Source organism: Calliopsis andreniformis, chromosome 3 (assembly GCF_051401765.1).
Source record: "Calliopsis andreniformis isolate RMS-2024a chromosome 3, iyCalAndr_principal, whole genome shotgun sequence".
Lineage (NCBI taxonomy): Eukaryota > Metazoa > Arthropoda > Insecta > Hymenoptera > Andrenidae > Calliopsis > Calliopsis andreniformis.
The window spans coordinates 22,465,339-22,479,937 of record NC_135064.1 but is presented as its reverse complement, the minus strand read 5'-3'; the positions used below and the strand labels follow the sequence as shown (position 1 = coordinate 22,479,937).

Below are 14,599 nucleotides of genomic sequence, written 5' to 3'. Positions count from 1 at the left end.
TGAATGCATTACGTGCAGTTTTCTTATTGCACAAATATGCAAATTAGTGATCAGCTGATGAAACGCAGATGGCGTTGCAGATGATGCACAGATCGCGAATGGCGTTCGAAATGCCCGGAGGTCCATGTGACTGTAAAGATTTCGGTATTTAATAGCAAGTTGAAATAAAATGACCGCAGTCGCACAAGAAGACAACGAGTTAAGGAGGTTATTGAATAATCCTGCTAAAAATGCTGGCGAGGAGAACTCGATGGCTCCGCCGCAATCGGTAAGCGAAGAAATATGTTTCTCTCGTTGTGGATTTACTCATACACTTTCTAATTTACATGTTTTACTTCTAGACCAATGTTCCGCGGCCGAGCACATCGCAAAATGTTAATCCCCAGTCGATGATAAGTCCAATGACCCCAGCCAATAGTACAAAAGAAGTTATAGAACCATGTTTACAGTAAGTTAAGAAGTGATTGAATGATTCCTGTGAATGAAATTGTTTAATTTAGTAACTAGTATTATCCTTTTTTTAATTTTGTAGTAGTTAGAGTATTTTTTAGTTGACTGTATCATTTTGTGTATTTTTTAATTGAAGAAATATTTAATGAATAATGTAACGTTACTTTTTTCTAGGAATGTTGTTTCTACAGTTAATTTAGGCATGGAATTACAACTTATGTATATAAATACAAGAACACGGAACTCTGAATATAATCCAGCGAGATTTACTGGTTTGATTATGAGAATTCGTAATCCCAGAGCCACTGCGTTGATCTTTCATTCTGGGAAGCTAGTGTGCACTGGGGCAAGGTGTGAGGAGGATTCTTATTTAGCGACAAGAAAGTTTGCTAGAATAATTCAGAAGCTAGGATTTCCAGTACGAAACAGTATTGTTTTAATTTGGTTAATATTGAAGCGAGACTACGTTCTGTCATTTTCATTTGTGCTTTATTGAATTTTGTGTTTGAACAGGTGAAATTTTATAATTTTAAAATACAAAATATAGTTGCCACGTGTGACTTAAAGTTCCCAATTAAACTAGAGAATTTAAATCATATACATGGACAATTCTCTAGTTATGAGCCTGAGCTTTACCCTGGGCTTATATATAGAATGATATCACCAAGGGTGGTGTTATTAATATTTGTGAATGGAAAAATTGTGTTAACAGGTGAGACTTAATTGTGTTGGAGAATGTTTTGTTTGTAATATTTTGTTTAAAATTATGTAAATATTTACAATGTTCTAGGAGCAAAAAATAGGACTGAATTGAAAGATGCATTGAACAATATATACCCAATTTTAAAAAGCTTCAGAAAACAATAGCAGTATTTTGAGATTCTAAAGCTGATTTGCTTATTTCGCCAATATAAATTATTAGTAGTATAAATATTATTTATTAGCAAAACTGAACATTGTATATAAGAGTCAGTGCAAAATTAAGAATTGTAACTAAGATGGTGCAACAAATTAACTGTGTAACAAATTTGTACAAATATTCTATACAAATTGTACAATAATGTGATAGCTTTCTTATGTAATTTATAAATATACAATTTTTATATACAAGGAAATAAATGGATACAAAGTATTGTTTCAAAATATATGTATTTTTTAATATCATAAACGATAAAAATAGTGGTCGATATCGCGTCACTATATGAAAATAAAAATATAGTAGATAAATGTGGCACATCCATAACATTTATAGTTTCTTATCGTTTAAGTAAGAGATAAGATATCAAGAAAGTTGCCATAAAAGTATGTGTATGTTATATAACTGAATCATCTAACGTTATTTCATATTTCCTGTTTTGCAAATCAACAACAATATTCCTTTAATTAGGATTCTTACCACTTAGGTAATTATAATTAAGAGTTATAATAACTCTTGGTAACGAAATATATATTGTCTATAAAAACATAACACATTTATAGGGTATTCTCTCATTTTACTCTTTGACTGACTGTAACTTTTACAGCTTTTTTTTTTATTTCTAGACATAAAATGCAAAGATATAAATACTAAAATCAGTTTAAGAACATCAGTTTAATTCCTATTAGTAATATCTCTCTTATTTAAATTCTCACTGAATCGTCAGTCAAAAAGTTAGTTATGTAATTATGTGCAACAATTTTGTACAACAATTTTAAAATATCATTTGAACAGCATTAAAGACGATGTTATATTAAAATATTTAAATATGCAACCCGATTTCTGATTTATGTAAAATCTTTAAAATCTGTCAATTATAAACTTTTTCATCGATCTTATTTTTAACTTGCACACACACGGATCGAAGATAAAATACTTTAATGTTATATTAGTGGCTTATGTCTACAATTCTTTAGGATATGTTAGACATTTTAGTAGACGACATTTATACCTTTCTTAGCTGCAATCGGCAATTTTTCACCACGGAAGAATGGATTTTCTTCCTAAAAGAAATACTGCATTAATAATTCATCTTTCTAATCTACAGGAAACAGAGTCAATCGCTTATTTTACCGCTTGAAACTGATCCACAATTTGATTGAAATTCGCATTCGGGATGCGCACACTTGGTAGACTATTGCTGTTAGAGTCAACAGGACAATTAAACATGTGCTCCTTGTCGCACATGCAGTCCTGTGAACTTTGGTAGTCTCGACTGAATTCCTCTGTGTTCTCGAAATCCACGATGCAGTTATTTTCACCTGCAAGGTGCAGGTAATTAGATTGGCAATCTCTTACAAATGCAATATATTGTAAAAGAAGCGATCAGAATACAGTAGGCTTAGGAGTGAAATTAGAATTGAAGTGGTAGTTTAAGCAAGAGAATACAAACCAAAAATCGAAAATTGGGATTCTGCTGTTAATAATATGTTAAAGTTTTGCCTTGCTCATTAGTAGCAAAGAAGATACAAAGATAACAAAAATAGCGACCAAGAAAACAAATTCTTCAGACTGTTATCCTGCTTTTAGACTTATAGAAAATATAGTAATTTAGGATCTTGTCTCTTGCCATTAATTTCGTAGGACTACCAGAATATTCTGTCTGATTTCTGCATTTTAATTTTACTTAAAATTGGACATTTTCTGGCAGATTCAATAGTAGCCACTTACTACTATATCCAACAGGGCAAGGATTCGGTGGCGTGCAGTACGCAGGCAAAGCATTCTCAGCTTTCTCCTCCTTCAGATTCTTCAGACTTCCTATCTTCACTTTCTGCCTCTCAGGCCCCTTATTAATATTATTATTCAAGCGTTGGTGGCTCCACAAAGTACTGTGCTGCAAGTACTCCTGATCCCGAATACTAGGATTAGGGTTCAAAGTGTCAATGCCATCGTAGTCAGCGGGCAGCTCGATGGGTATTTCCTTTGCTTTGTCATGATATTCTAGATACGAGTCAGCAGCGTCAACGAACTCATTGTTCATCTGACTGATCAAGTCACGGAGGAGAGCGTCAGTCAAAAATTGCTCCTCCTACAAAAAATGAAGAGTGATAGAATCCATTCAAACACAATTTCATTTTCATTCTGAATCTCAATTTCAAGGCTTAGGATTTTGTTTTTACCTTGATCGAGGGAGGCATATACATTGTTGCTTGGGCAGCAACAGCCATTAGAAGAAAGGAGATCCAGTACATGGTTTCTTCAGCAAGGGTGTCTGTAAACTGACAACAGGTTGTCTGATTTCAATCGTCGAGGATTTATGAAATACGTGTATTATTTATATGATGTACAAATATTCTAGATGTAACTCAGATTGATGCTGTCTTATTTTTGATACATTTTCTGTTTAATATTGTTAACAAAATTTCATTTAAATATACACCCCTGCTCAAAAGTATTATGACACTCTTCATTACTGATTAATAAAATGAACTTTTCTACAAATTAAATGCAGTACAGAATACTTAAAATTTACCAAAATTCATTAATACTCTCACAACATTCCCAAATATTTCTTACAATCAAGCAAGTCTCCTAATACTCGTTTTTCCAATTGGTGGGGGTGTATTTACTCCAACTTTAAAAATACCGGAGAACTTCAACACAATCCATCTGTGCTCCAAAAATCTCTCAATTGTTCCCCCGATCAGGAAACCACGATTCACGCTATCATTAGTTTCCAGCGATTCTCAGAACGGAAAGGTCAGAGTTACACTAGTCCGCCCACGACATGCAGCAGTGACACGAGACTTACCGAGAGTAGTAGATCCCAAAAAGGAGGAACGATGGAAGATCCTCGACGAGATCTGGTATCGGCACTACGGTCCTAAGGTACACCCGCACACGCGTGTTTGGCTACCGGAAGCGGCGCTGCTCTCGTTCAGAATCGAAGTATTGATCCGTATTTTCCGCGCTGCTTTACCCTCCCGTTCCATCGGCCCCATCGCCCACGCTCCCGCAACCCACATTTGTAAGAGCGTATTACGCGAAAGGGTCGTTCTGTGGACGAACTTCAGCCTCGTCTGACGTCGTTTCTGGGATTAAGAATGGGTACCGAGCTCGAGAGAGTCTGTCCGCTTCGGACAGATTTCGGTGGAGCTCGTTTGCCAGCGACGATCATCTCGTTACTGGAAAATTGGTTTCTGGGTTAGCGAGGGGGAAACTGTTTTTGGTGTTTGTATAGGAAGGTTGTAATTTTTGGGTATTGTAACTCATTGTCAGTAGTTTGAGTTGAAATGTTACGAAGATAGATACATGGACCTACTAGTCAAAGTCTACTAGTGCTTATGTATATGTTAGTAGATTTATTAAAACCTCACCACTGCACCACTATATTATAATTTTAGTCATCTATTAATTTCTTGCTTAGACTTCGATATCATCGTTAATATTTTCCTATGTACACTATTTCATTTAGAAAGTGATCTCCATCAGAGTTTCATAGGAGGTGACTTGCAAAGGTACATACATCGTGGACAGTGTCCGACAGCAGGAGCATGTTATCATCAAGTGCCATCGATAGCAGGACAAAAGCGCAAAATGGAGTAGGTGACTTTTATGAGGGCTGATAGGGGGAAGCATCCAATTTATTCCCCTTCGATTCTGCTGTGCTTCTGCAGAATGATAGCGACTTTAGTCTTATAAATTTTAGGAAAGAAAGAATAGAAAACTGGACTGAGGTCTATGGATCACAGGTGAAGATTCTAACTACTAGGTTGTTCGAGGTATTAGAGAGTAAAAAATAGAAAGTTAAGATAATGAAATAGTGAGCAAGAACTAGATAATAGGTAGTAGAAATCAGATAATTGGGATTAAGAATTAGGAACTAGGGAGATAAAAAAGAGATTGTAGAATGTGTAGTAGGACTAGGTACTAGGAATTATGGGGTAGAAGTTGGAGAGGAAGCATTAGAGTATAGGGACGTGGTACTAGGAAGTGGGAAGTGCGCTACTAGGATGTATGGAGTAGGGACTAGGAACGAAGAAGTAGGTACTAGGAAGTGAGAAACAGGTAACAGAAAATAAGGGAGCAGATACTAGGAAGTAGGTATTAAGAAGTGGGAAGGGGGTACTAGACCATATGGAACTAGGAACTAGGAACTAGGGATTCATGTGTCGGGTCAGAGGAGAACCCATAGGGTATATACCTCTGAAGACTCTTGGGGAGGTCCGTCCCCTTCAGAGTCGCAGAGGCAACTGAAGAATTAGCACCTGCAAGCTGTATTTATAGCCTTTCAAGACAACAACTACACACATAATTAATCCACATCTTACTGATATCCACGAATCGAAGTAACTTTCTTTCATGAAATATGAATATTTTTGCTAAAAGATTAATCTTATCAATAATTTTGGTTTCACATATATAATTAATAACAATTTTACGTATCGGATGACGCAAACTATTATTCCGACACTTCAATTCTGAAATGATTTTGAAATCACTATTTCCAATTCTATCTTCTTTAATTGATCGTCAAATATTAATGTTCCAAGTTCTTGCTCCATATAATATTTTATGGAACAAGAGTCTGTGTAATACTATCCTGGAAAAGTACGTCAAAATCGGAGGGGGACAAGTTGGCAGCATCCCACGTCAGAGATCAAAAGACCCTCGCTCTCATTACGATGGTATATAAACGTCCATCAATAGTTGTCCTCCATTGCGTGCTTCTAACTTGATTCCCGAAATCGAATTGCTGCCCTTGCTCATTACCAGTGAACATTGTAGCCTCCTTATTAGATCATGGTTGTATGCAAGCAACTCTTTCGTTGGCTGTTCTTAATTCATTTATTTCGATAAAACATTAATTAACAACGTAGAACAAGTAGATCTGCATGTATGAAGTAACACTATTGCAATCCTCTATTATATAAATTAATTAACATACGCAATTCGACTGATTATACTGTGACATAATATTTGCTTAATACTCTGTACATTCACGAACATAAAATTACGTCTCGCCATTTGTCAGAGACATAAAATGCATCTTTCGTAATATGCACTTCATAAATGGTCGTTCATCAGCCAAATACTCCACGTTCCTTTGTTGGAAGGCAAATGCCGCGACAACTGTCTGTACTTAAAAAAAAAATATTTTCCTCTTTTATTTCATTCTAGAAGATGCAAAATATACTAATTATATTGAAACGAGTCTATCAAAGTGTACAAAAAGGTACAGAAAAGTCTGCTACAGAAATTAAAGAGAAAAACTCGAATGATAAATGGAGGTACAAAGTCAACGATCGCGTTAAAGTGACAGATACATGCGGAAAAGGCTCAGTATACTATATCTGTCACGTGGCTCGTGGAGAGCCTGAAAAAGTGAGGGTGATAGCTGTTTCAAACCGAAGTGACCTTGGCTGGACGGAACTGCTGACTCCAAATTTATATAATCGGAGAAATCCTCGTTTCTACGGTCTTATAACAATAAGACACGAGGGGATAGAATACGCAAAATACGATATATTTAATAAATCAAGAATTGTCTCCCACTAGGGACATTGGGGGTAAGCGAGATAGAGCAGCAATGAGGTAACCATCGTCCACGTGCAACCAGTGGCTGGTAGCTGTGGGCATGTCAATGACTACTGGAAACTTATATAAACGAATGCTTAATGGTAGATACAATTTCATCTCAGGCTATAGTTACGTGTGATGTATCTTAAGCAATTATTTAGTATTTACAGCCCAAGCGATCTTGAATTTCAAAGTGTCCAATTATTCTAATTTACTAGTGCACTGTTTACCCATTAAAAGGAAAATAGTATTTCCAAGGAATAAATCATACGTAATAACTCATCGTACCAATTACTTTAACTATCCATTGTCAGATAGTCCCTATTCCACTTTTATATCCAAATTTCCCCAAATCTCATTCTTTATATCACCTGGTCCTACCTATAACTACTATACAATTAATTGTATAATGTCACTCAAGTTCCACAAATGCCAGACAATTAAACCTTCACGTTCATCCCACTCCCTACCATTCCCAATTTTCATTGCACAACGAAATTTCATGTTCCCGCGGATCAGGAAATTCACGCACGATTTATCTGTCCGCTTGTTCCACTCAGGATTACGTTGCTTCACGGTTCACGCAATTTCCTTTTCTCTACTCCCCATAATTGGGTTATTAGTTATTTATCCCGAAATCCAGCCCAGGTGGTACTACGTACCATTCTGTCATTTCGAATTTCACGCTGGTTGCTCGTGTCTGCGGCATTAATCTGAAACTTTTTCTACCGTGACGGTTGGTATTTTCGAGTCGTAGGTGGCGTGGGGTTGTTACGCTGTGTCTCGGCGTCACAAGTATTGATCCCCGCGGAACCACTGTGTGTGAATGGACTGCTCTGTCTCCCTCTGGACCTTAAAACCGCTGATCTTCGTTCTTCTCGCGTCCTCCGAGTCTTTTCTTCTTCACCAGCCCCGCTCGTTTTCGGTTTTAACACTGTTCCTGTTTTCGCCACCCTCGTTTCCTTTCTTTCGTCTTTTTCCTTTTTTCTGGGATTGATTCGTCTTCATTTCGTTCTTCTTTTTCTTTGTATTTGTTTGATGTTTTATCTTTTTAATGTTCTGTTGATTTGCAGTAGTTTCTTTAATTTGTGGGTTTTTAAATGGCTGATCTTCGTTCTTCTGGTGTTCTTTCTTTTTTATTCTCTTCTTTTTTATTCTTGATCTTTTTTATTTTTGTCACTCTTCTTCTTTCCTTTATTTCTCTTTTCTCCTTTTTTCCTAGGATTAGATTTCTTTCATTTCGCTTTCCTTCTTTTGTTGTTTCATTTCTTTTTTGTAGCTTTGTTACTTATTTTTTCTTTTCTAGAGGAAACTCATTTATCTTTGACTTTACTTCAATATATATTTAACCTCAACTATGGGCTTTTGATTTTATTTTTGTTCTTCAATTTTGCTTCTTCCGTTTCCTTTTAATTAGCGTCCTTCGTTCTTGAGTCTACTCTTCCTCTGCCTTGGGTTGCTGCTTTTAACTACCTGTAGTCGTTTTTCTTCTTGTTTCTTTCTTAACTTCCATCTGCTTCACTTTTACAACTTATTTATTGTAATTATACTCGCTTTACTCTTATCTACTCCGCCCACTCTTGGAGCTTCTTCTCTCGTTCGTGCGGCTCTTTTTCACAATGCCACCCCTGCTTTTTCTCGTCAACGCTTCTCCCCTTTGAAAGGACCCTCGCCCGTTCTAAAACACATTAGCATATTTGCTGGACCCTCAATTTTGGTTATCCGACCCACGCTCCAAGTTAACCACGTTAGCTCGTTCTAACGCTGGGCTCAGTTTACTGGAAACTTTCGAAAATTTCACTATAATTTGGTTCCTGCTTTCCACGAACACTTATTGCATCGAATTATCATTTTTTTGATTAGCATGATCTAATTATCAGAAAATAATGTCATAGAAAACAGTTTAACCGAGAAGTTCAACCAATTGTAAAAGTATTTGCAATTTTCTCTCGTTAAATGATCACCGAATAGATCCACTCGTGATCTACTAAAAGTGGAAATTTTATATGAATGTTTGGATTAGTATTATTTTAAAAAAAATTAAGAGAAAATGTACATTGAGGTAACTTCGTGTAAAAATTTCTAGGTGATGTCAGTTTCCACATTTTGGTCGATGCAGAATGTCTGTCAAAGGAAAGTCGAAATTGTGGTCACGAAATGATGTGAAATAGAATACATTTTCTATACGTGTTCTTGTCTAGAGGGACATGACTGAGGAACTCTCGCATGCCCGATTTGAAGTTAATCCAACACTCGTGGTAACGTGAAAAAACCCATTAATTTTAGACTTAACCTCTCCTTTAAGCCTGAACTTTGCAACTGGGAATTATAATTGCTAATTTAGATCTTTAAAAGATCCTTAAGAAGCTGCAATAAATTTGCACTAAAACGCAAACTAATGTATGCATGTACTTAAAAAAGAAAGTTTCACGATTCTATTAGGGTTAGTATTTTCTCCATAAATATTCCTTTCATAATAAATTAACTAGTTTATTCCTTAAAGAATTCCACAGTAATGCATTCTTAATATTTTTCTTTTAAATATGGTAGGTATACTAACGTTGGTTGCTGTCGACGTAATGTCACATTATTTTAAAGATTATAGTTATAAATTTTAATCATCGGCTGCAAAAGAGCTGATAGCAAATTAAAAAAAAAATTGAAAATTAATTTTCTATGAATTTTCACTGAATAATTGAACATGAAAATTTATTGTACCTTCTTAAAAGTCACGTTTCCTCTATACATGTATAGTAGGTCTTCACAATTTTTACAATTCCCGTGATTATTCTTTTCTTATATTATTCTATCTCTTGTAGAGTACACCTTACACAAACAATAATGGCGGTTCCAGTTTCGACCACTGTCGTCCATGCATCGACAAATTTAGGCCATTTCTCGGATTCAGTTTGGAGAATAGAATCCATTCTGGGTTGGAGACTTTCGCTTGCCAATCGAATTCTCGTTATGCAAGACGACTTCCATGTGTGAAGAGGTGTCTCGACATGGTCACGGCATGGGGTGATTGCGTGAACGCATTCTATACCAAGGATGCAAATGCCAGGAGGGACATAATTACGTATGCCTGTGATCGTCTAGTCTAAAAGAATCTAATGAATTTCATGAACTCTACTCTTTTAAATAATAGGGACACTGGAGTGCAATCAGGCCAGGAAACCTTGGACGTTGAGCAGAATGGATTACAGGATTCACAAGTCTGGAGATTTATTAATGAGAAAGATTATTGGTTGTGTCAAGACTATGTGTAAGTATATACATATAGTATGTTTAGTATATGAAACTTGACTTGGAATCAAGTGTAGTGGAACTGGACGTACATATACCCCGGTTAAGTGATCACGAGTGGACTCTATTGTTCAGAAATTTTTTTCTTTTTGATGGAACCATTCATGGTTCATATTGTGGTTCATTTAAGATCACTAAATATTTAATGTTCCTACTTCAAATTTTTATTTCTTATTTTTAATATCTATTCTAATTTATCGAGTTAACTTTATTTTGTAATTCTTCAGTTCTTCATTCTAAAATTGTAAAATTTTACAGAACCTCAAATCTTGAACTATCTCCAAAAATTAACTCACGAGTCTACTGCTGTCCAAACGCAAACCAATATAGTGACCTAGAAGTAGAGGTTGGCTCGACCGTGGAAGAAACTTCACCTTGTTGCCACACCTCCATCAAACCTTTCATTTGTGACTCTTGTTGCTGTAAACATGTGGAAGAAACTCTACCTTGTTGCCATATATCCACGAAGCCATTTATTTGCGATTCTTGTTGCAAAGACATGAAACCAATAAAACCACAAACTCCTTCGCAGAGTATAGAATTCATCTTTAAACTAAACCAAAACATATCAAATTCTGTAACAAAACTCCCTCAAGATACTAGAATCCCTCCCAGAAGAAAACTCTTCCAGAAATCATGTGCTACCATGACACGGCGCAACAATTATTCAACTGCAACTCAGAAGAGCTCCAAACTGAAAGTCTTTGTCCACAAATCAGTCAGCACCTGCAGCCTAACACCAACAAAAGCAGCCAAATTCTCAGTGCCATGTAACCCAAGTCACCTGATGGTTCAAATATTTGAGGCAGACCCAACTCTATCAGATTCTTGTTTGATCCAAATGAAGAGGTTCAAAACTAGCATTCAGAACGCCTGTTCATGTTTAAACAATATCCTCCAACAACTAAACGACAAAGAAATCAAGGAGTCTTCGTTGGACTGCAAAATCCGAGCGAGTCACATCGACCTGAACCTTCGACGTCCAGGGATGCCCACGTTTCGAGTGTTCCTGACTCGTGTACCCTCTGATCGCAATATAAACAGATGCAGTAAGTCTCAAGCAAGCACAGAAACCTCTGATAACTCGAATACTCAGAAGGAAAAGTCTTCAAAAAATTCTGAAGTCCTCGTTGATCGGGACAACCAGGATCGAGGGCGACGTGTTACTTTTTATTCACCTTGTTCGAATGATAGTCTTTTGGAGGACAAACCTAGGCCCAAGAAAATGGTGCAGTTTAAGGATGAGCTTGAAGAAAGGACCTCGACAAAGAAGCACAATGAGGGCCAGTTGATGTGGTCCAAGAAGGAGGAAAAAGAAGTTAACTTTTTGTTATCCCCCATTTCCATGACGCAGAGGAACGAGAGCTCTGGGACTTCTTGTGATGAAGATGGGGTGAAAAGTATCCAAAGAGGTGGGGAGGAATCTGAGAATCAATTGCTGGAGAATTCTAAGGGCAAAGGAGAATCTAGTGATTCTACGAGTATCTGCTCTCCAGATAGTCTAAAAATGGTATCTCCACGAGAAAGTGTTTCGAAAGAATCCTGTAGACCAAAGCAACGCACTAAGCAGTGTCCTATAAAGGATGCCTTGGCTGTTGACGAAAAGGCAGAGAACGTGAATTTGGAGAAGACTAATTTAGTAGAAAAAGCAGATGGCTTTTCTAATTTCAAAGAAAATATTTCCTCTAGAGAAATTACCTCAGAGGCGAAAGAAAGCAGTAGACTTCCCATAAGTGTCCAGCAAGGTCCAAGCACAGTTTCACAGGAAAAAAATCTCTCAGGAAAAGAGAGACCTATTTTGAAATCCAGCAGCACTTTGGAGGAAAGAGGAGATAGTACAGGACTCAAAATCACATTCAAAGAAGAAGAAAGAAGCATTCCAGGTACAAACGAGACACAAAGAGAGGCAAAGATCAATATAGAAAAAAAGAAACCCCCCTCTGAGGAGAGTGAAAAATTCAGCTTGGATTCGATCTGCACTCAAAACACAGATTACTCAGAAACAGATGACGCAAAGTGTTCATGTTGTGGCAAGGACCTTTCTGACTCCGAGGAACCAAATGAACCTGAAACCCTCTCGACTTGCAGATCCATTAAGTCTCCCAGTCTCGAAGTCATCAAAACGTCCACCTTGATCGTGAGCACAGACGTGGACACCCAGTTAGCTGACAAGACTCCATCATCCTTGGCTTCTAAATGCAAAATCACGTCACATATCACTGACAATCCAATATCCTTTCACAATCAATTTGCTAGGTCCGCCAGAGTAGACCTATCCCAAACCTGGAAGGCATATCCCGCAGGAAAGTGTTCCCCCAATTGTGCCTGCAATTTGAGGAACCAAAATTGCTATCCAGAAAGAGTCCTTGCCTCCAGCTCGAAACTACGAACAGAGCAACTAAGATCAAAGGTTTCCACGGACCTGGACAGCCTCTCAGAGGACCTCCACATCGGTGACAACGCATCTATAACTCAAAGATCGCCTCAGAAGCAATCGACGCTGAAATCGAAACTGCGCCAAGAAAGTTTCAGAGTCTACAAGACTCCAAGTTCCACGAATCTCCAAGGAGACAAAGCTTCCTCCGAGACTCAATGCAAGAGCCATTTCCCCAGGTTATCTCGATACAGGAACCGTGTCAGCTCCATCGTTTCCAATAATCTTTGCAATTCCTCTGTGAATCAAATAAAACACCTGCTGCGCAAGAAGCTCCATCGACTTCTGCTGGAAAAGGATCAAGGAACCTGCACCTCGAAGACGTACCTGAGGAGCGAGAGGTACCTGATCAGTGTCTCCAGTGGGAAGCTGAACGAGAGTCGAATCGCTCGAGAGCCTTGTGGCTTGAACAGGTGTCCCTTTACTAAGAAAAATGGAGACAGGGTTGTGGGCCATGGCGAGACTTCCTCAGAAAGAAAAATTGCAAGTAAAAAGAAGGATAGTTTGGAGGATGGTGTCGTGGAACGATGTCGAAGGATGATGAAGGGCGAGATCTTTAGAAGGATCAGGAGTGTCGATGTCTCGAGGATCCTGGGTCAGAAACGAACGTCCAAGACAACGGAGTGGCAAAGGAGCGCTGGAGAAGGGGAGTGCATGAGAGATAAGGTGGGGAGGAAGGAGGAATTTTATTGCAACTATGGAGGAAGAACAGACAGACGTTCTAGCGTCACGACGTTTAGCTCCACGAAGATGCTTCTCGTTGGGGATGGTAAAGTTAGCGATAAAGAAATGGAGAGGAGCGTTTATCTTGATAAGGTGTCCTATAGAGAGAAGGAATATTGTAATTCGAGGGACAAATTTGGAAGAGAGTCTTACTCGAGTTCCAACTGGAAGCCTAAAAAGAATTCCGGGAAACTGAAAACTTGCGAAGGTAAAAATGGAACTTTTTCTGAGGATGGAACTTTGGGTTCCCATGAACTGAGGTTCTTTGAGAAGCGCCTGTTTGAGCTGGCGGAGGATGAAAGCAATGATCTTGCTAATTTATTAAATAGCTATGAGAAATGTATAAAGAATCTGAATGTTCACTTTAGATTGAAATTGTTGCAATATGTTGCGCTCTGTCGTAGCGTGAAAGACTCTTTGGTGACGAGACTACGGTCAGATGAGGTTTGCAATATCAACTCGAATTCTAAGTAGTGAAGACTGATTCTCCGAATAATGTATATTAAAATTGCTTTTGGTATGTGTTTATCGAAGGCCAGGAGTAAAGAAGGATAGACTCATCGACTCAAAAAAACAATTTTTAGGTTTTAGAACAAGTACCATAACTTTTTAAGCAGCCCTAAACATTTGAAACCTAAACAATTTATGTACAAGGTAGTAAATTGGGAATAATAAACACAATAGCAACTGTTATACAAATGATAGTACGACAAAAAAAAAATGAAATAAAATTTTTCAAATAAAAGCTATAAAAAAATGGAGTCAATTTTCATTTCTGGTAGATTCTTAATTCTTTATGTAATTGTATATAAATATATTGTGTATTCTCAGGAAAAATTTGATAATTCTATTTTAAGTAGTTTTCTCAGAAAGTAATTCCTGTGAAGGAAACTCAATAAATTATTATTTATTCTTCTTTTTTGTCAGGATGATTTTTTTGAAATTATAGTCATTTAAGGTCTGCCAGCCCCGAAGAGGAGATAAAGTATCGTAGAGCAACCATTGAGAGCAGTAGCATCTATTCCTCTGGTCAGATCGATATTTCCTGGCAACCACCGGAGAGGGTGCCCATCCCAGTTACTCTGTGTTTGTAACAATGCAAGCCGGCTCCTAACAGCTAGCGAAAGATTTGAGCCGCCTGTATCCCTGATTCCCCCCTCTTATCCCTTTCGATGCTGTCATTCCTT

General features: G+C 37.5%; 3 protein-coding genes across 5 annotated transcripts; 2 read left to right on the top strand and 1 right to left on the bottom strand.

Moving 5' to 3' along the window:
* The first annotated feature begins 103 nt into the window (after positions 1-103).
* Trf (TATA-box binding protein-related factor) lies at positions 104-1,524 on the top strand. The gene is made up of 5 exons (XM_076375706.1): positions 104-268; positions 342-448; positions 625-868; positions 964-1,162; positions 1,241-1,524. Exons 1-5 carry the CDS (start codon positions 170-172, stop codon positions 1,315-1,317), a joined length of 726 nt encoding a protein of 241 aa, XP_076231821.1. The 5' UTR covers positions 104-169; the 3' UTR covers positions 1,318-1,524.
* A 764-nt stretch (positions 1,525-2,288) lies between these two features.
* 7b2 (Secretogranin_V domain-containing protein 7B2) lies at positions 2,289-8,910 on the bottom strand. Of its 3 annotated transcripts, none has more exons than XM_076375709.1 (6): positions 7,612-8,910; positions 4,182-4,554; positions 3,550-3,641; positions 3,098-3,458; positions 2,501-2,688; positions 2,289-2,430 (listed from the first exon to the last, which is right to left on the bottom strand). In XM_076375709.1, the coding sequence occupies exons 3-6, from the start codon at positions 3,619-3,621 to the stop codon at positions 2,359-2,361; spliced, it is 693 nt and encodes a 230-aa protein (XP_076231824.1). In that variant the 5' UTR covers positions 3,622-3,641; positions 4,182-4,554; positions 7,612-8,910; the 3' UTR covers positions 2,289-2,358. The 3 variants fall into 3 exon arrangements, with proteins under 3 accessions (XP_076231824.1, XP_076231822.1, XP_076231823.1); XM_076375707.1 differs by having other exon boundaries at positions 3,550-3,648; positions 7,612-8,905; XM_076375708.1 differs by lacking the exons at positions 4,182-4,554; positions 7,612-8,910 and adding an exon at positions 3,947-4,054 and having other exon boundaries at positions 3,550-3,648.
* Positions 8,911-10,062: 1,152 nt separating this feature from the next.
* LOC143177347 (uncharacterized) lies at positions 10,063-14,161 on the top strand. The gene is made up of 3 exons (XM_076375222.1): positions 10,063-10,214; positions 10,268-10,402; positions 10,514-14,161. The coding sequence occupies exons 1-3, from the start codon at positions 10,063-10,065 to the stop codon at positions 13,884-13,886; spliced, it is 3,660 nt and encodes a 1,219-aa protein (XP_076231337.1). The 3' UTR covers positions 13,887-14,161.
* Positions 14,162-14,599: the final 438 nt, after the last annotated feature.